The sequence below is a fragment of the Adiantum capillus-veneris genome, chromosome 24, assembly GCF_014529385.1.
Source record: "Adiantum capillus-veneris isolate H3 chromosome 24, ASM1452938v2, whole genome shotgun sequence".
In the NCBI taxonomy this organism is placed as follows: Eukaryota; Viridiplantae; Streptophyta; class Polypodiopsida; order Polypodiales; family Pteridaceae; genus Adiantum; species Adiantum capillus-veneris.
In genome coordinates this window covers 127073521-127093812 of record NC_140954.1, presented here as the reverse complement: position 1 = coordinate 127093812, position 20292 = coordinate 127073521, and the positions used below count along the sequence as shown (strand labels likewise).

General features: G+C 43.4%; 1 protein-coding gene across 1 annotated transcript; it reads right to left on the bottom strand.

Moving 5' to 3' along the window:
- Positions 1–301: 301 nt before the first annotated feature.
- Positions 302–3556, bottom strand: LOC147427101 (pentatricopeptide repeat-containing protein At2g33680-like). The gene has a single exon (XM_086498836.1). The coding sequence runs from the start codon at positions 3425–3427 to the stop codon at positions 1301–1303; it is 2127 nt and encodes a 708-aa protein (XP_086354962.1). The 5' UTR covers positions 3428–3556; the 3' UTR covers positions 302–1300.
- Between the last annotated feature and the right edge of the window lie 16736 nt (positions 3557–20292).

Below are 20292 nucleotides of genomic sequence, written 5' to 3'. Positions count from 1 at the left end.
GGCTTTTGTCCTTTTCCTTTTTATCTAATTTATTCAACACTATTTCCTCAAAAAAAAAAAAGGAGTGAACCTCAGTCAAATGTTGCTCAAATGATACACTGAGTAGTGTCAAAGGGCAACCCTCAAGTGTAGATACCACAGACTACGAGTCAGAGTGTGAACCTTAGCATCTTACTACCGCTAAATAAACTGTCCAAGGATGAACCTCAGGTAGAGGATACCATTGTAGATGAGTCCAAGGGAAAACCTCAAGTAAAAGCTTTCAATTTGGAGAATTTTAATTTGCTTCTATAAGATTAGGATAAGAGCAAAAAAAAACACATCTCTAACATCCATTTACCACTGATCTTTGTGACAAAGGAGGCAACTTCGGAGGCTGCACTTGTGCTGTTGTCATCATTTCGCACTTCCGAGTTCAGACACGATGCTTGGGACCGTCATCATTTGTGGCAAGCACCTTGGTGCTTGTTAGAAGGGGGCAGAAATCTGAATGTGAGACATGTTATATACTAGGACAGGTCGTTGCAGTTTTTTTTTTTAATACAACGAACTCAAAGCATAGTACTGCCCTCTTACCCTTTTGTTAGGCAAGTACCGACCAAAATTGTGTGTACAGCAGCGCTTGGCCAAGAGCTGGGAAAACGAGGGGCTGGATTTTTGCAATAGGGTTGCAGGCGGCTGAGCGTGACAGGATCAAAAAGCTCTCTCCAGCACTCACCAATTCGAGGGTATAAGGCCCTCAGGTTCCTTTTTCATCATGTCATATCAGAACATCTCATAGAGGTGTCCTTATGTGGCAGTCAACTGATGACTCAAGGGGTCAGGATAACCCCATACTTCCATGTCCTTAACACAATGATCACATGTGATGAACAAACCTTCAGAAATTTGAGTAGCACATATCCTTCCTTGCAGCCCTTAAACATGTCCATTTTTGGCAGGTGAAACGAACTTCTAGAATTAAAGCATGAAGAACTTGCCAAGACCCAATGCAGGCACTCCCAACCAATGTCCACTCAAAAAGTTATGGACCTTCGCATCCTTGAAAGTCCTCTTTTGTTTTTTGTTGCATGGTTGCACCTGCATGTATAGATCATCTTTGTTTAGTAGTCTGCATACTGCATCATAAGCTGAGGACGACCCTCTAACATGGTGGTAAAATTACTGTTTAATTGTGCAAGTGATTGCTAAGAAAGAGCCTGCAGCCCAGTGTTGTTTAGATATTTAGCAACTACCCATACAGATAATGCCTTTGTTTCATTCACCACTGTGTTCCTGGCAGAGGTATCGACATATGCACTCAACGAACATTTATTGCCTGTCTATTACCTTGCTTCACTCGCACAAACATTGATTCAATTTCCCTTGCATCTTCTTTACGGCCAGCAGCTGCATAAATACTAGCCATTAGGACATAAACTGCCCCATCAGTTTCATCTAACTGCAATGCTTGCTGAAAGGCCCATTTTCCAACATCAAGATCTCCCCATTTTTGGCAAGCACTCAAGAGTGCTCGCCAAAGCACAGAATGTTCGGACGACTGCACCCCTTGAATCACTTCTGCAGCTTTCGCAAGGTGCCCAGCACGACCTAAAAGATCAATCATGCAAGTGTAGTGCTCCAAGGCTGGTGTCACTTCATACTTGGTGGTCACGGTCTTGAAATATGTATAGCACTCCTCTACCAGACCTATATGACTGCATGCACTGAGCACACATGAAAGTGTCACTGCATCCGGAGGACAACCGTCACATAGCATCTGCTCAAACAAGGTCAGTGCTTGCTCACCTCGGCCGTGTTTGGTATACCCTGCAATAAGTACATTCCATGTCATGGTATTCCTAAGGGGAAGCTCCTCAAGCACCCTTTGTGCCTTAGCAAGTGCACCACACTTGGCATACATATCCACAAGGCTATTGTCAAGCACAATGTCTTTTCCCACCAGCCCTAGTTCAGCAATCTCATCATGTATGTGTTCCCCCTTGTCAAGTGCTCTTGCAATGCCACAAGCCTTCAAAACAGAAGAAAAGGTCACTGCATTGGCCATGAGACCTTCATGTTGCATTTGCTCAAAACAATCAAGTGCCTGTTGGCCAAGCCCTTCTTGCACATAACCTGCAATTAGCGCACTCCAAGCTACAACATCTCGAGCAGGCAACTCTTCATGCATACTTTGTGCGCTTGCAAGATCACCACACTTGACGTACATATCCACAACAGCACTACCCAGTGCAACATGTTCTCTCAAGAACCCTTGTTCCAAAACCTCATTGTAGATCCGTTTCCCTTTATCAGCTGCTTTGATAATGCCACAGGCTTTGAAGGCGCACATGAAGGTGACAACATTTGGAAAGATGCCCTCTAGCTGCATCTGCTCAAAATAGTGTAGTGCTTTCTCACCTTGGCCATGTTGAACACAACCCGTGATAAGAGCATTCCAGGTCACAACAGAGCGAGAAGGTAGATTCTGTAGGACATGTGCCGCTTTCTCAATGGCATTGCACTTGGCATACATGTCCACAAGAGCAGTGCCAAGCACCAGGTCATTTTTAAGCAAACCTTGTCTTGCAATCTCATCATGAATCTGCTTTCCTTTTTCAATGGCTCCCATAATGCCACAAGATTTCAGAATGCCGATGAAGGTCACGGAATTTGGCAAGAGACCCTCACGTTTCATCCGATCAAGGCATTCAAGAGCCTGCATACCCTGGCCATGTTCAGCATACCCAGCAATAAGTGTGCTCCAAGAGATAACATCCCGAGACGGAAGCTCCTCAAGCACATCTTTTGCTTTATCAAGGGCACTACATTTGACATACATATCCACGAGGGCATTGCCAAGAATTATGTTCGCTCCCACCAAGCCTTGCTTGAGGATCTCATCATGAATTAACATCCCGTGATCTATTGCTTTTAACCTACCACAGGCTTTCAAGATACAAGTGTAAGTTACTGCATCAGGAGAGATACCTGCATGCCGCATCTGCTCAAAACACTTCAATGCATGGGAACTCTGGCCCTGCCGGATATATCCTGCAATTAATGCAGTCCAAGAAATGATATCCCTGCTGTTATGCATGTCAAGCAACTCTTGCGCTACTTTCAGTGCACCGCATTTCGCATACATGGTCAGGAGAGCATCAGAGCAATTCTCAATCAGTCCTCTTCTGACGATATCATCATGTATTCTGCCGCCACGGACCAAATCTTTGTACTTAGCACAAGCCCTGAGTGAGGCGATAAGAGCAGCACTCTTGTCATGGAAAGGAAACGCTTTATCAATCTCAGTTTTGGCACCTTGTGTGCAGGCTGATTTTCTGCTGAGCTCGCAAACCCATGATGGGCTGTAGCAGCCGTCAATCCAGAGAGACTGCATGCCTTGAGCGGGAATAGCATCTTCGTTAAGGTTTGCAGCAACCCACGACATCAAGGTCTGCTGAAAGAAGAGTTTTCGGATGCTAGTCTTAAAGGGTTTGAATTCAAGCTTGTATGACCGAGACACCAAATCAGACTACATTTGGAAGTTGCTGCCCTTGCTAGAGGAATAAGCACATTTCAAGAGATTTCATATTGCACACTGAGCGTGTTAGAACTTACAAGCCTTTTATGCTTACAAAAGTACACCATTTTTTTTTGGCAAACCAATGTTCGGGAAAAATGTGTCTCAACTTAATATCGTGCCTTTTTTAATTTCAAAAATGATGGCTCAGGGCAAGGGAAAAAGGAGAAATTCCGCCCCAAAAAAGAGAAGAATAGTGTAAAAACCTGCAAAATAAACCTAATTTTCGAAAATTTCCTTGTGGCAAATTCAAGGAAGGGAATTTTATATGTTTGGAAACATGATTCTTCCCAAACACTGCGGCAAACCTATCGACCAAGGCCTTTCAAAGCATGGTGTTACTTTTCAACAACTCATGACTACTATGGCATCATGAATTTGTTTTCCCATGTCAACGTTTTGCATATTGTTACATGCCTTCAAAATGTAAGAGAAGCCCTTGCTCTTCATTTGTTGAAAACAACCTACATCCGCCCTTGTTGGGCATATTAATCAATGCATTCCAAGAGACCATATTCTCCACAGCAAGAGCATCACAAAATTTGTGAGCTTTCCTAAAGAGGATCATCCAGAGTTTGCTAAAAGAATTTTAGAGATACATTTGCAACCTCTGATCCACCCTTAGAGGACACAATTGTAGCACACAAGGAATTTTGAAGTTGTATTGTCTCCAAGTCCCACCCTCCTTTGCCTTGCGACTAGATTCATCCTTCTCACTGTCACAAATCAGTCGGCCATTAAAGCCTTTAAGAAGAATAAGACCCAGACTTTGATGACTTTCCTATAGAATTCTAAAATTCTTCTAGAATTTAGTGTTCCTAGCACCTAAGTTGCTACCCCTTTGGGAGGCGGTCCACTATCCATCAAAACCTACCTTTCTCATACAACCAACACGAAGATTATCAAACTCATTCACAAGAGGGGTGATACAGATAACCTCAATAATTGGAGACCTATCACTTTACTTTCTTGTGATTACAAGATATTTGCCAAGGTTCTTTCACTTAGCTTGCAATATCATCTCCATCATTGGATTAAGAAAGAACAAAAACGCTTTAATAAGGGAAAACATATCCTTGATGCCATCATTGCACTTGGGGAACACATTGAATTCGCAAAGGAGATGTATCAGCCCTTTTTATTTACCAAGAGATATTGACAAAGCTTAGAACATGATAGAATGGCCTTTTGTCTTACAATATTCAAAGGATATGGGAATCTGGCTTGTTTCCTTTCTTTAAGTAGACAGTTGTAAACAACACTATAGCCAGATTTGCATTTGCTGTATTAGACGACCTCGACGGTGCTTGTCTCCATGTTTTGCACATCTCTTTGTGTATCACTTTGAGATGATGCAACTATGTACTTAGTAAAATAGGTAGTCCATTGAAAATAGGTAGGTATCCCACTCCCTACCATCCATCACATTCCCCTTGCAACAAATGAAAACATGTGGTATCACATTCCACTTTGCCTACACTTTGTTTGCCATGAAGCCCAAATTTTTTATTTTTTATTTTGCAGTTTTGCCTAGTCATTACTTCATTTAGAAGCTCCTAGAATAAGCATTGCAATTCCATATTCTTCTCCTTCATTTCACATGGTGAGGAGGTTCTACATATTAATTTAATAGGAAACCGTGATTAGCTTGAAAGGTACCGCAACCTTGGATGAGCATTATCCCTTGGATCATAAACATGGCATGCCATAGTCACCCAATCAACCATACACCAAGTGTGATGAAAGAACACCCAAGTGTAACGAAGATCTCCCATTCCGTTCTACTTTATACTATTCACCAAGTCAACGCGAGATGATGGTCCCACCATTGATATCTTGAAAACAAAGAACTTCTTTCTTTCTTTGCCCAGGCTCTAACCCATCATGGGAACCTCTTCCCTAGAAAAAAGTCACAAGTGCAAGCTTGCATAGAGAGCCTTGCTTTCTCATTCACTTGTTGTCACACTCTCCTTGGGCCACTCACTTGCTCTGCTCCCTTGCTCTCTCATCCACACTCTGACTTGCATTGTCACACTCTCACTTTCTCTCTAACTTGCACTCTCTTCCCACACCTCCGTTTCACTCTCTTCCCACACCCTCAAAGATGTTACTAGCCTATTATGGCTCGTTCATCATATCAAAGATGATTCTAGGTTAGACGTGTGCACAATTTGATCAAAGTGGTGTGTGTGGGAGAGAGCTAGCCAATAATGTGTAGATTCATGTTGAGCTTCTAGTCATACATGAGCTACGCCACAGGGAGGAGAAGATATTTGTTGTTCAATATGCCAACCATTGGTTGCATGCTTGGAGGAAGTGGGGATCAAGAGAGCAACTAGATGAGCATGCCACATCATGGGTGGACTGTGCCTTGGGAGCACAGGACATGGTCAAGTTTTTAATCGTGCTTATAGGACAAGGGTCTAGTATGAAATCGTAGCTCTGGGGTTGCCTATAAAATGGATAAGAGTCTAAGAGGAGAGATAGGTTTCAGAGCCCAAGGCTTCACACTGGTATTAGAGCTATTTTAAAAGCAAAGGGTGGGCCTATTTTTAGAGGCTTTGCATGTGTATGAGCCGTGGAGAAGGATTGGAGAAGAAGACGAAGGGAAAGCTCGTCGAAAAGAACCGTAGGCACGGTTGCTTAGGGGGAGGGAAGGCCGACTTAGCCCTTTACCAAACTACTCATTATTGCCCTTTGTGTGTGCACGACATTGTGTAGAGCAAAAATCACTTCACCAGTGCACCTCGTCGACTTCTGGTTCGGGTGCTACGACTTCATTTTTATTTTCATGCGTTGATGCTCGAAACCATAAGAGATTCAAGGTGTTGAGTTCACAACGTGGGCATCCACAACTTCACCCCAAATCATGTAAAGAGAGCGTACCCCCCCCCCCCCCCCCCCCCCCCCCCCCCGAGAAAACCCCCGCTATAGCTCGTGATGTGAAGAGATTTCTCGGTAGTGACCTTGTGAGCAAGGGAAATTAACACTGAACCTATATGCAAAGCTACAAAAAATTACAAAAATTGCCAAGCATGGGTCTACATCTTTTGACAACTGCTCACCTACGATTGATCTTTATTTTTGCTCACCAATTTTTGTAACAAGGCATTTATCTTTTCTTGCTCGCATAACACATTATGCCATGGATTCATATATTGACATGCAACATAGTTTCAATTACCCTGCACTAGTTTCAACTACCCCGCACCTGTTCCGCCTGTTGTTGCCCCGTGGTCCGGGGCCACTCTCATAGAGGGTTCCCGTACGACAACTTGACTAGATGATAGCATCAAACTACTTAATATGCAAGAATCTAGGCACTGCCAACATGCATGTCTATTTAGAGTCCAATTTTTCATAGCTAAATGCAAATGTGAGAAAAATGTTTGATATGCTTGTGCAACTTATAAAATAGTCATCCAAGGGCCCAATTAATGAGAGCAAGAGCATACTAGGGCTTATTTGGCTGCCATGCCTAGAATAAATACACTTGGTTTGCAAGAGCAAGGCTCCACTCTAGAGGGTTTTCCCCCTTCTCTCTCAAAAACAGATGGATGACTTGCTAAAGAATACCAAGCCACCAATTTTTTGAGGATATGAAAAGGAGTGCAACAAGGATATTGTGAACATATTATTGAGCAAATGGGATGGTATTCATGATCTTAGACACACTCCAAATGCATTCAAGGCACTGCAAACAAGTCTAACGCTAGAGGGCAAGGTCTATAAACGGTGGATGTCACTCAAGGAGAGGACATCATACCACGAACATGGGTTGCCTTCAAGGATGTGTTCAAAAAAGAAATTATGCCCACCAATGAAGTGGACAAAAATTGGTCTTCATGGGACAAGTGCACCTCTCATCAACATAAGACACTGTTAGAGTATATCTTGCATTATCGTGATGTGATCCTCAAGCTAGAGGGTTTAGACACCTTTCAACAAGTGTGGGTTCATTTGTATATTAAACCAAAGCTTAAGAAGCACATTAAATTCCAGGACCCAAAGATGCTTGAGAAAGCTATAGTGCAAGCACATATCCATGACGATCCCGATCACAAAGCATTGCATAACACACACATGCTTGACACTTTACATGAAAATGCACGAGTATGCCATAGGCATAATAAGAGAAAATTTGTAGTAGTTACACCGATGTGCCCAAGAAGTCCAAGGGGCCTAGGGGCCATGTGTTTAGTGAAGTGCTAGAAAGCAAAGAAGGAAAGGCTATGTTTTAATGTTTAGGAAGTGGACACAACAAAAAACATTGTCCCAAAATAAAAAAAAATTACCCAAGGTAAAGAGAAAGCGGTGCTCATGTGTAGGTGCTGCCTCTTGAGTTCTCTTTTTATTTTTCCAATGTGGAAGTAACACACATTGAAGCAAAGCACAAGTGATGCATTACGGCCTCAATGTGGCAACTGACCTTTGGTTGGTGTGCATGCATGGGTTTATCCGAGGTCACAAGGTGAGAATCTTGGTAGATAAAAATGCTTCACACAATTCATTAATTATAAATTAGTGAACGGCTCAAATTTCCCTAGACTCCTAGTTCCCATCACTACAAGGTAGCTATGATTAATGACCATGATGCCAAGGTGTGGGATACACAAGTAAAGGATGTACCACTGGAGATTCAAGGGTATCATATGTGCTTGAATTTCCAAGTCATTAATATGGATCGGGCAGATGTGGTACTTAGTCAAGAGTGGTTATATGGGTTAGGGTCCTCATCAAATCATAATTATGAGCATAATAGTTTGATGCTTGAATCCAATGGCAAGTACATGACCGTAGCCTCAATGTGGTTACTGTTAAGAACAAGTATCCATTTCCTAGAGTGGATAAGTTATTTGATAAACTCACCCACGCTTGTATCTTCACAATGATAGATTTGTGGTGAGGGTATCATTAACTACGCATTAGGCTTGCTTATATAACCAAAATTGATTTTTGAACAAGGTTTGGACACTATGAGTTTTTGGTTATGTCCTTCGGGTTGACCAATGTGCCAGCTACTTTCATGATGCTTATGGACAATGCCTTGAAACCATATTTGGGCAAGCTTGTTATCGTTTTTCTCAATAAACTACTAGTGTAGAGTGCCTCTGAGGAAGAGCACTTGCAAAATCCAAAGCCGATGTTTGAATTACTACAGAAAAACAAGTTATATGCCAAGGAATCCAAGTGTGATTTTCTCAAGGATGAGATTCACTATTTGGGACATGTAATTTCAGTTGCCAAGCTTCATACGAGTAAATCCAAAGTGGGTGACATTTATTTATTGATTATTCATTAAAAACTATGCCCGTCTTGTTGTTCTATGATGGACCAACTGAAAGACAAGGGAAAACCTTTCAATGGGGAGAAGCTCAACAACAAAGTTTCAATGATCTCAAGGTCATCTCCTATTTTAGCTATTGCAGACCCTATGAAACAATTTATGCTGATATAGATGCTAGTAATCATGCTATTGGAGCAATCCTTTTGTAGGAGAGAAGGCCAATTTCATTTGAAAGCAGGTGATGGGGGTTTTTCACAAGCCAAGCTCCCATACCCCTCTTCTCTCGTCCCCACCCCATGAAAACCCCCTCTTAGGGAGGGAGTGATAAAAGACATTAGAAAAAGTAAGAAAAAAATAAAGTATGATTATGTAAATATATGAGAAAGGTAAAATAGGCCACCTCATGCCTACGGGGCAGCCCATCCCCACCTTGCCTCCTTTTTCTTCACTGTTGCCCCGCCGTGTGTCCCTTTTCCTCTCCTCCACTCAAAAGGTCAACCCCCTCTCTCTTTCCCTTGTCCTTTCTCCTTTCTCTCTCCCCTCAAGCTACCCCACCTCTCACCAATAATGCACCCTAACTCACATGCAACTTACCCTATCTTCCAAAATAGTATACCCCACCCCCCCTTTCTCTCTCCTATCATATCCCATGACCCAAATACCCCCCCCTCTCTCTAAAGGGCGCCATCTCTCTTGTCTTGTAGCTAAATAACCTCCCCACACTCACACACACTCAGTTTCACTAAAAAAGGTGCCCACAGACCCATCCCCACCCGGTGGTTACCTGATTTTTCTTGTGTTCACACACATATGCACACAGATTCACCTCTGAACACACTCCTCTCTCTCCCCTCTTGTAATTACTTTATTCTCCATGTCACCTCTCACTTTTTTTCATCAACCCATCTCTCTCTCTTAGTCTCTCTCTCATGAGACTGCTGTTCTGGCACATATACACATAGCCAGACAAGTGGGGCCCACAGTCACATGGCCTATGTAGATAATGATTTCTTCATTTCTAAATTCTAGAATTTCTCCCCCCCCCCTCCTCCCCTATATAAAGAGGGGTCACCATCACACAAAAACACACAACATCACCAAAGAACACACTATGCACTGTGTGTGCCTAGTGCACACACACACACACCCACACCATCACCATCACCGCAATCACCATGCTTGTCTTGAGCATGACCTCTACACCCTTGGCTATGGAAGATGAAGGGCAACTAAATGAAGGATGATGGCCATAATCCTCGTGCGAGTCTTCGCCATCAACTCCCACCTATCCGCCATGTGCTCTACCACTCTCTCCCTTCTCATTCTCCTACCCTATGCTCCCCATTTCATCGCCTAATTCTCTAAATAAAGCTTGAGGTTTTGTGAGTATGTTTTCTTGCAATGTTTTGCCCATGTGAGGTGTGCAGAATCGCCACCTAGTCTTGTGTTTTGGAGTGAGCTTGTGTATGTGTGAAGGGTGTGCGGATTCGCCATCCTTTTGTGATGCCTAAGTACTAAGCCGCTATACCCCCTCCCTCACTCTCTCTCTCTCTCTCTCTCTCTCTCTCACTTGATCTCATTCCCTTTCCTTTTCATCATTACTCCCAAGCATCCATCTCTCTTGGATGAAAACTTTGTTATGGTGGTGTGTTGTTTGCGTCCTAGCCGCTGAAGCTAGGTGGTGCCCCCTGTTTGCTTTACCATGACAGGCTCGAGGCGCACCATTCGGTCCCCGGTGTTTTAGAGGCCGTCGGGGTTCGGAGTTCGCTTTGCTCCCGTCATTTGGTGCCCCCACTGAGGATCTTTTCATGAAACCCTTCAGTTTACAAGACTGAAACCCTTAAACTATTGTGAATGGATGAATGGCTAGCAGGATTTGCTAATTGGACGACAGAAGAAGAAGAGCTCCAAGCACAACTAGACGAACTTCGCATCTCCATCGAAGCTCGAGTGCCAGGCGTAACGGTAATCGATTTGCAGTGGGAGAGTCAACCAACACGCCAAACCCAGTGGATATACATAGGCCAAGTGCCAAGAAGAAGAAGGAGAAGGTCGAAACCATGTCCGCAACCTACAACCAACCCACAACAACAAAATGGAAGGAGCTCTACACAATAGAGAATCAACACTATTCTACTTTGAGAATCGGGTAACTCAAGTCACCGAGGTAATTATCACAGTCAGTTTTCAAGTCGCACCTGATGCTGCAGCACAGATAACGGAAGCATTGGCTCACACTCTCACTAGAGAAACTAGGGATCTACTGAGTTTGTTTCAGGAAATAACACCACCCTCTCCCACAAGCTTGGACAGTGACTAAGCACCTCTAAGCTTCACATGAATCAGTACAACCTACCTCAAGACAGATCACACATACCAACACGTGTACGCTCAATCAAGGTAATACTGGATTTGAAGGCTCACTACCAGCACGTCATTGACACCATGCCGGGTGGGGAGCGGTTTTTGGAGGTTCTGGCATCAGATCAACCATTTGTCTTACCTTTGGTACAAGGCAATGTACCGTTTGAAGTTTTAATCTATGTCCTAGTATAAGAGGGTATACACGCCTCCTTGTAAAGAAGAAAAAAACTTTTGCAAGTTAAGCAGTGTGTCTTTCTAGCTCTCTCTCAGTAATCATGGCAAGTGTAGCATTTCCAACATTTAAAGGTAAGAAGGGGGAGGATTTGGTAACAGACTTCCTAGATGACTTTGAAGTAGCATGTGTAGTGAGCAACAAAGATACGGATGAATCCCGGGTTAGAATCTTTAAGCATCTCATGAAGCTAGAAGCTAGATCATGGTACAATGCACTTCCACAAGCAACCAAGGATGACTGGGAACCCTTAAAAACCGCTTTTAAGAGGCGCTTTGGGGAAGGTACCACTTCAGAAAACTTGTGGGACAAGTTGAGAGACTTGAAGCAGGAGGGTCTTTTAGAATATGCCACCTATGAGTCCAAATTTGTGGATTTGTGGGAACGGTGGGTTGAGTCACTGGCTAGGGGGGAAGCTACACCCGATTTCCTAAAAAAAGATCGGTTCACGCATGGCTTATGGCCGCTTCTCAAGGAGAAGGTGAAAGGTAGATTCCCGGCTACGTACGAGTTAGCCGTTGAGATTGCTTGCCTTAAAGACAAGAAGCTACCAATGAAAGCCAAAGAAACCGAGTCAACAAAATCAGGAACATCGCGTCGACCAGCAACTACCTCCACCACCACTCCACCACCACCATCGGCTCTTGGGGTAAGAGATGACCAATAAGATATGTTGGCCCATATTATTGACCAACTGCAGAATTTGTCTGTCCACTTAATACAACAAGGGAGGAGTCAAGAAAGAGATCAAGAACCTGGAAGAGCACGACGACAAAACAGGGAGTATCATTGCTACAACTGCGGAGAAGACGGTCACGGTACGTACTACTATCCCAAACCACGACAAAACTATAATAGAGGAGGTAGGAGGAACCAATTGTCACCCCCTAGAGAAAGAACACCCCCACCCCGAGCACCACCCCCACCAACACAAATTCTACGTCCACCCCAGACACCACTACAAGCATCCATCCCACCTCTTCCACCAGCCCCACCACCTGATCGCCCTGTAAACATCATAAGGCTAGAAGAGAAAGGAAAAGCCATAGTAGTGGATCCACCCAGAGCAAAGGAGAGAGACAAGGGTAAGGAGAAGGTAACCTTTTTAGAACCACTTGAAGCCATGACTGTGAAAAGAGCTAGGAGGGAGAAAGCTACACAATCAGATGATGAGAGAAGCATGAGAGGAGAAACTAGCAAGAGGCCATCCAGGCCACGACGGAAATTGGGCATCATCGACTTCCAGCTAGGGGAAAGTTCTAAGCCCTATGATCTAACATTGGATGTGGCAGAGCAAGGACCGAAGATTACATGGCCACAGCTGCTACATCTTGCACCAAAAGTAAGGCGACAATGGTCTAAAATGGTAAGTACAAGACGCTCCAAAACAAAGGTAGCCGGAGCAATTTCGGGATGCAACATGGATGACATCCTTCCAATTGTCGACGTAAACATAAAAGGAAAGAGGGTTGGAAACACCTACATTGATGGAGGTGCACAAATCTGTGTAATGATCGAAGCTATGATGCTTCGATTAGGGCTCGAGGTTGATAGGCCTTCTCCATGCAAGGCAAAGATGGCAAACAACACAAAAGTAAAGTGTGTGGGTGTGGTAAGTGCTGTGAAAATCAAAGCTTTCAACACTGAGGTAGAGGTAGATGTTTTTGTAATGCCTACTAAGGGGGAGGGCTATCCACTAATTTTTGGAAGGCCATGGTAATTGATGGCCATGAAGGCAAAACAGGATTGGGGTACTGGCCTTCTACGCATGACCAGTAAGAAAGAGGAGACAATCTACTACGACATGAGGATTGGCAAGCAGAAGCAAATGAATCTGGAAACATCGGCAGATGAAACCACTAGCGAATCTTCTAGTTCTGAGGAGGAGACCACATCCACCGACGAAAGTGACAGTTCCATTGATGTGATGGGTATCATTATGAAGGATCCACAAAGGGTAAGCACAACTGGTGATCCATCACCAAAAGGGCAACCCAATGAAGAGGAGAGCAAATCACCTGGCCTAGGAGGAAGTAGGTTGAAGGGTATGTTGTCTACGGAATTAACACTTGAGGAGAAAGATAGTTTTTTGCAAATGTTGATGGGATTTCCTAACCTGTTCATTGACAACTATGAAAGAATCACAGGCATTACAGTGGTGGAACATCATATTAAGCTGAAGGAAGGGGTAAAACCAGTTGTGCAAAAGCTACGACGACTGGGGGTCATACAAGAAAAGGCACTCTTGGCCGAGGTAAGGAAACTGCTGGAGGCGGGATTCATCTATCCTGTAGAAAACTCAGAATGGGTGTCACCCGTAGTGGTGACGCCTAAAAAGAATGGTAAGTGGAGGGTCTGAGTTGACTACAAACCACTAAATGCAGCTACAAAGAAAGACCACTTTCCTCTCCCTTTCTTGGATGAAATTCTGAATGAAGTAGCGGGTTTTGAATGCTATACCGTCTGTGATGGTTATTCTGGATACTTTCAAATACGCATAGCCTTGGAAGATCAGCTAAAAACCACTTTTATCACGCCATGGGGTTGTTTTGCATACAGGGTTATGCCATTTGGTCTCACAAATGCACCTGCCACATTCCAAAGATATGTCACATATGTTTTTCAACCGTTCTTTGGAACATCCATAAGAGTGTTCATTGATGATTTTTGTATATATAGCTCCCGTATTTCACATTTAGAAAAGGTAACTGAAGGTTTGGCCAGGTTGCAGAGCCTAGGTGGGCAATTAAATGTGGATAAATGCCACATTGGGGAGAGTAAAGTCATTCTACTAGGCCATGAAATTTCAGCAAAAGGTATCAACGCCGACCCAAGTAAGGTGTCCGCACTCATAGCCCTACCTTCACCAACGACCGCACGTCAACTGGTCTCTTTTCTACAGAAGGTGAGGTACTTAAGTAGATTCATACATCTACTATCACAACTTGTTCTACCACTGCAACAACTCACTCAAAGATCAACTTTCACTTGGGACGAGGAAAGCGAACATCACTACAACAAGGTAAAGGAGGTCTTAGCCACTCTGCCAACTATCTCACCACCTAAGTGGGATGAAAAATTCTATGTCACCTCAAGTGTTGGTGATGACTCATTGGGGGCTGTGCTACTCCAAAAGGATACGACGACATCTTTCATGAGGCCAATCTACTTCTCTAGTCGAATGATGACAGCAGGAGAGAAAGGTTTCACCCATGTGGAACACTTAATCCTAGCTCTTACATTTGCAACTACAAAGTTTAGGTCATATTTGCTGCCTAAGCAATTTGTGATTCTAACCACGGATGAAATATTTCCCTATGTTGTACAACACATGGATGTGTCTGCTAGAATTACTAAATGGCTAGTTCGTCTGCAAGAGTTGGACTACACGGTACAGGTAGAAAGCACGACAAGGGCAAGTTTGGGGGGACTCATGACCTACCAAGTCTTTGAAAGGAAGGAGAAGTAATCTAAGGAAGGAGAAGTCCGATTACCTCCAGTACCACCGATGGTAGAAGGAGCATACTCTCTCTACTTTGATGGAGCCTACAAGCGAGCGTCCGACAAAGCAGCTGCAGGCATAGTGGTCTTTGATGACAAAGGGACAAAGGTATTTTCGTTGGGACAATTGTTAGATTCACATTCTAACAATGAAGCTGAGTATGCAGCACTAACCAAGGGTCTACAATGGTGCGTCTCGCAAGGTGTACAACGCCTTAATGTATTTGGGGATGCTCTACTTCTGGTAAGGCAAGTAAATGGAGCATGGACATGCAAGAATCCTAGTTTAAGGACTCACTTAAGTGGTTTAAAAACCTTGTTGGGTAAGTTTGAAGAAGTTCAAATACACCATATCCCAAGGGCTCAAAACCAAGAAGCAGATGCCCTAGCAAGTGAAAGACAGTGGTGGTTGGAGCAATAAAACTAAAGCTCCCTCTATTTCAAGGAAGTGATGCCTTGCCTGACATCATGCATTTTTTGGAAACAGGGGAATGCCCATCAGATTTAACAAAGGGACAGAAGCAATGGCTGACGCGGAAGGCCACAAGGTATCGACTCATCAATGAAAGTTTGTACTGTAAGGGTAAGGACCAAATACTTAGGAAGGTCCCTCTCTCTCAAGAAATCACGGGAGTAATTGCTAGCTGTCATGACGGGGTTTGTGGTGGTCACTTTGCCCTAAACATAACAAGTAGGAAAATCTTGTAGGCAGGCTTCATATGGCCTAGCCTCAACCGTGATGTACACCACTGGTGCAAAACATGTAAGTTGTGTCAAAAGGCCGACACTAGGTCACTTATGCCTGAACCACAGACACCTATTCTCTCATATGGCCCATTTGAAAAATGGGGTATCGATGCCATTGGGCCATTACCTAAGTCCAACTCAGGAAAATTCTACATTATCATGGGGGTCGACTACATGACTAGATGGGCAGAGGCTACAACCACCACTAGAATCACAGCGGTAGAGGTAGCTAAATTTATCTACGAGCACATATGCTGTAGGTTTGGCACACCTTTAGAGATCATCTCTGATAGAGGGCCAGGTTTCAGAGCAGACTTGGTAGGAGAATTAATGCAGAAACTGGGCATTACAAGGAGGCACTCTTCACCATATTACCCTCAATGTAATGGCCTAGTTGAAAAGGTAAATGGAATGGTTTCTAAAATTATTACCAAGCAGGTAAACAATCATCCTGGAGACTGGGATAAGTATCTACTACCAGCTTTATGGGCCTACAGAACTTCATTTCGTACATCCTTGGGATTCACACCGTATCATCTAGTATTTGGTAAGGAAGCAATCTTGCCCATTGAAGTGCAACTACAAAGTCTCAGAGTAATGGCAAGCCAGCTTCAACAGCCCAACATGCATTTGAGAGATCACATCATCAACTTGGAAAGACTGCAGCTGGACAGAGAAGAAGCAATAAATTATTATGCAGCACAAGCAGAGCATAGACGGCTTAGCTTTAATGAGCATCTCCGGAAAAAAGAATTGAAGAAAGGAATGTTGGTGCTCCGCTACGACAATCGCTTCGACACGCGCAAGGATAAGAAACTCCTACTCCGATGGGAAGGTCCTTTCATCGTCAGGAAAAAGTATGCCAATGGAAGCTACCAGCTTATGGAGGCTGATGGAAAACTTCATAAAACCAGGGTTAATAGTTGGCGACTTAAACCTTATTTTCTTTGATTTGACCAAGCTCCACCTATTGACATTCCAGATGAGGACACACCATCAGCCGCCACCTCCGACGATAATGATCAAACAGATGAGCTAGAGACATGAATGCCTCTAGCCAAAAGGGGAGGGCTAATGATGGGGGCTTTTCACAAGCCAAGCTCCCATACCCCTCTTCTCTCGTCCCCACCCCATGAAAACCCCCTCTTAGGGAGGGAGTGATAAAAGACATTGGAAAAAGTAAGAAAAAAATAAAGTATGATTATGTAAATATATGAGAAAGGTAAAATAGGCCACCTCATGCCTACGGGGCAGCCCATCCCCACCTTGCCTCCTTTTTCTTCACTGTTGCCCCGCCGTGTGTCCCTTTTTCTCTCCTCCACTCAAAAGGTCAACCCCCTCTCTCTTCCCCTTGTCCTTTCTCCTTTCTCTCTCCCCTCAAGCTACCCCACCTCTCACCAATAATGGATTCTAACTCACCAATAATGCACCCTAACTCACATGCAACTTACCCTATCTTCCAAAATAGTATACCCCACCCCCCCTTTCTCTCTCCTATCATATCCCATGACCCAAATACCCCCCCCTCTCTCTAAAGGGCGCCATCTCTCTTGTCTTGTAGCTAAATAACCTCCCCACACTCACACACACTCAGTTTCACTAAAAAAGGTGCCCATAGACCCATCCCCACCTGGTGGTTACCTGATTTTTCTTGTGTTCACACACATATGCACACAGATTCACCTCTGAACATCTCCTCTCTCTCCCCTCTTGTAATTACTTTATTCTCCATGTCACCTCTCACTTTTTTTCATCAACCCATCTCTCTCTCTTAGTCTCTCTCTCATGAGACTGTTGTTCTGGCACATATACACACAGCCAGACAAGTGGGGCCCACAGTCACATGGCCTATGTAGATAATGATTTCTTCATTTCTAAATTCTAGAATTTCTCCCCCCCCCTCCTCCCCTATATAAAGAGGGGTCACCATCACACAAAAACACACAACATCACCAAAGAACACACTATGCACTGTGTGTGCCTAGTGCACACACACACACATCCACACCATCACCATCACCGCAATCACCATGCTTGTCTTGAGCATGACCTCTACACCCTTGGCTATGGAAGATGAAGGGCTACTAAATGAAGGATGATGGCCATAATCCTCGTGTGAGTCTTCGCCATCAACTCCCACCTATCCGCCATGTGCTCTACCACTCTCTCCCTTCTCATTCCCCTACCCTATGCTCCCCATTTCATTGCCTAGTTCTCTAAATAAAGCTCGAGGTTTTGTGAGTATGTTTTCTTGCAATGTTTTTCCCATGTGAGGTGTGCGGAATCACCACCTAGTCTTGTGTTTTGGAGTGAGCTTGTGTATGTGTGAAGGGTGTGCGGATTCGCCATCCTTTTGTGATGCCTAAGTACTAAGCCGCTATACCCCCTCCCTCACTCTGTCTCTCTCTCTCTCTCTCACTTGATCTCATTCCCTTTCCTTTTCATCATTACTCCCAAGCATCTATCTCTCTTGGATGAAAACTTTGTTATGGTGGTGTGTTGTTTGCGTCCTATCCGCTGAAGCTAGGTGGTGCCCCCTGTTTGCTTTACCATGACAGTCTCGAGGTGCGCCATTCGGTCCCCGGTGTTTTAGAGGCCGTCGGGGTTCGGGGTTCGCTTTGCTCCCGTCACAGGAAACTTGATTCTGCATAACAGAATTACTATGCCTACAAAAGATAACTATATGCAATAGGGTCTACTTTGAAAACATGGTGACATTATTTGTATAGGGCTTAATTTGAGATTTTATTTGACCCTAATAGTATAAAATGGTGTACACAACAAACTGATTTAAAGGGTCAAAAGGCTAGGTGGGATGAGATTATGACAGAAATTAAGCTCCAATATTGTAAAGGATGATAACAATGTGGTAGCTAATGCTCTTAGCTATATGCGTGAGATCAACTCTGTTCTAATAACAGAGCTTCGAAGTGAGTTTTTGTAATCATTAAGAGGCAAATATGAGTATTATGAAACATACTCCAAAGTGTGGAGCCATGTGAAAATGAGGGATCCTTCTCACTCCAATGTTGGCAGTGTCTCTTTTTTCTCCACACTCCTCTTTCAAGTGATGAGGTGCAAAGATGGAAGAATTTTTCCATACATGATGGTTACCTAATCCATAAGGGGAGATTTTTTGTACCAACGGATGCAAATATTTGGTGCCACATTCTCTATGAATGGCATGACAATCCTAGTGCAGGGAACCCATGCATAAAGAAAAATTATGCACTCGTATGATGATAGTTTTATTGGCCATGTTATACGTATATGTTCAAGACTATGTCTTGCATTGCCAAAAATGTCAAGTTACTAAAGCAAAGTGCTCAAAAGTAGGAGTTCTCTTGCATCCTTTGGAGATTTCTAGTGGTAAATGGGAAAGTAACTCTTATGGATTTTATTGTGGGTTTACCAACCATTGTACGAGGTCGTGACTCAATATGGGTGGTAGTAGATCGATTGACTAAACTTAGCAAATTTATTCCTACCAAGTCCATAGTTAAAGCTCCAAAGTTAGCAAAGCCATTTGTTGAAAATCTATATATACGTGTTGCCTTGAGAATATTGTGAGTGATTGTAATCCAAGTTTAGCAGTCGTTTTTGGAGGGGTTTGTTTAGATGATTGAGTACAAAACTCAACATCAATACTAGAGGAATCCAAAAATAGATTGTCATATTGAACGTGTTCATGCTTACGTATGGTTTTCAAACTAGATCACTATTTATGGTGAGGTTGGAAATTGAGAAACTTTAGCAGGTCAAGGATTTTCTTCAAGACCATATGAATATGATTGCTCGTAAAATGTTCAACAAGCACAAGATAGATACAAAAAGTATGTTGATGAGAAACCTCGACAAGTAACCTTCATGGGAGGGGAAGAGTTATTTTTACACGTGCAAGAACATTCAAAAAGTCTAAAAATTGGGCCAACACCTAAATAATGTATGGGATATTGTGGGCCTTTTAAGATACTCAAGCGAGTTGGAGACATGGCTTACAAACCTTTTTACCTACACGCTTCCGTATTCATCCGATTATTCATGTAAGTTGTTTATGTAAACACTTGTAAAGTGACGACAATATCATTGACCAACAAATTTTGGTTGATTACATTGAGCCTCCAACGGAGCTGCATGAACCTGAGCACATTCTTGACTACCATAATTTACGTACTCGTCATCATTTGCATCATCAAGCATTAGTCAAGTGGAAAGATTGACTTGAAGAAGATTCCACTTGGGATAACATTAGTGTTCTTAAAAGGGAAGTTTCCACTTTCTTTTTGAGGGAAAAAACACTTCTTCAAGGGGGTGTCAGGCCAAGGGTCTAGTCTGAAACCATATCTCAGGATTGCTATAAAAAAGGGTCAAGAGGCTAGGAGAAGAGATAGGTTCTCAGCAGATCATAAAAATGTAAGTTTTCTCTTGGGCTCTGCTGTAGTTTTTTGCATTATCATGTATACTGAGTTGTTATTCTTTTCATTGCTATTCTATAAGAGAGTCCACGTATGGATCCTTGTGGAGAATATATTTACAAGATCACATTGGGAGGGGGTGTGTGGCCCATGGCTGGCCCCTTTAAAGTTAGTAGTCCCCATAAGG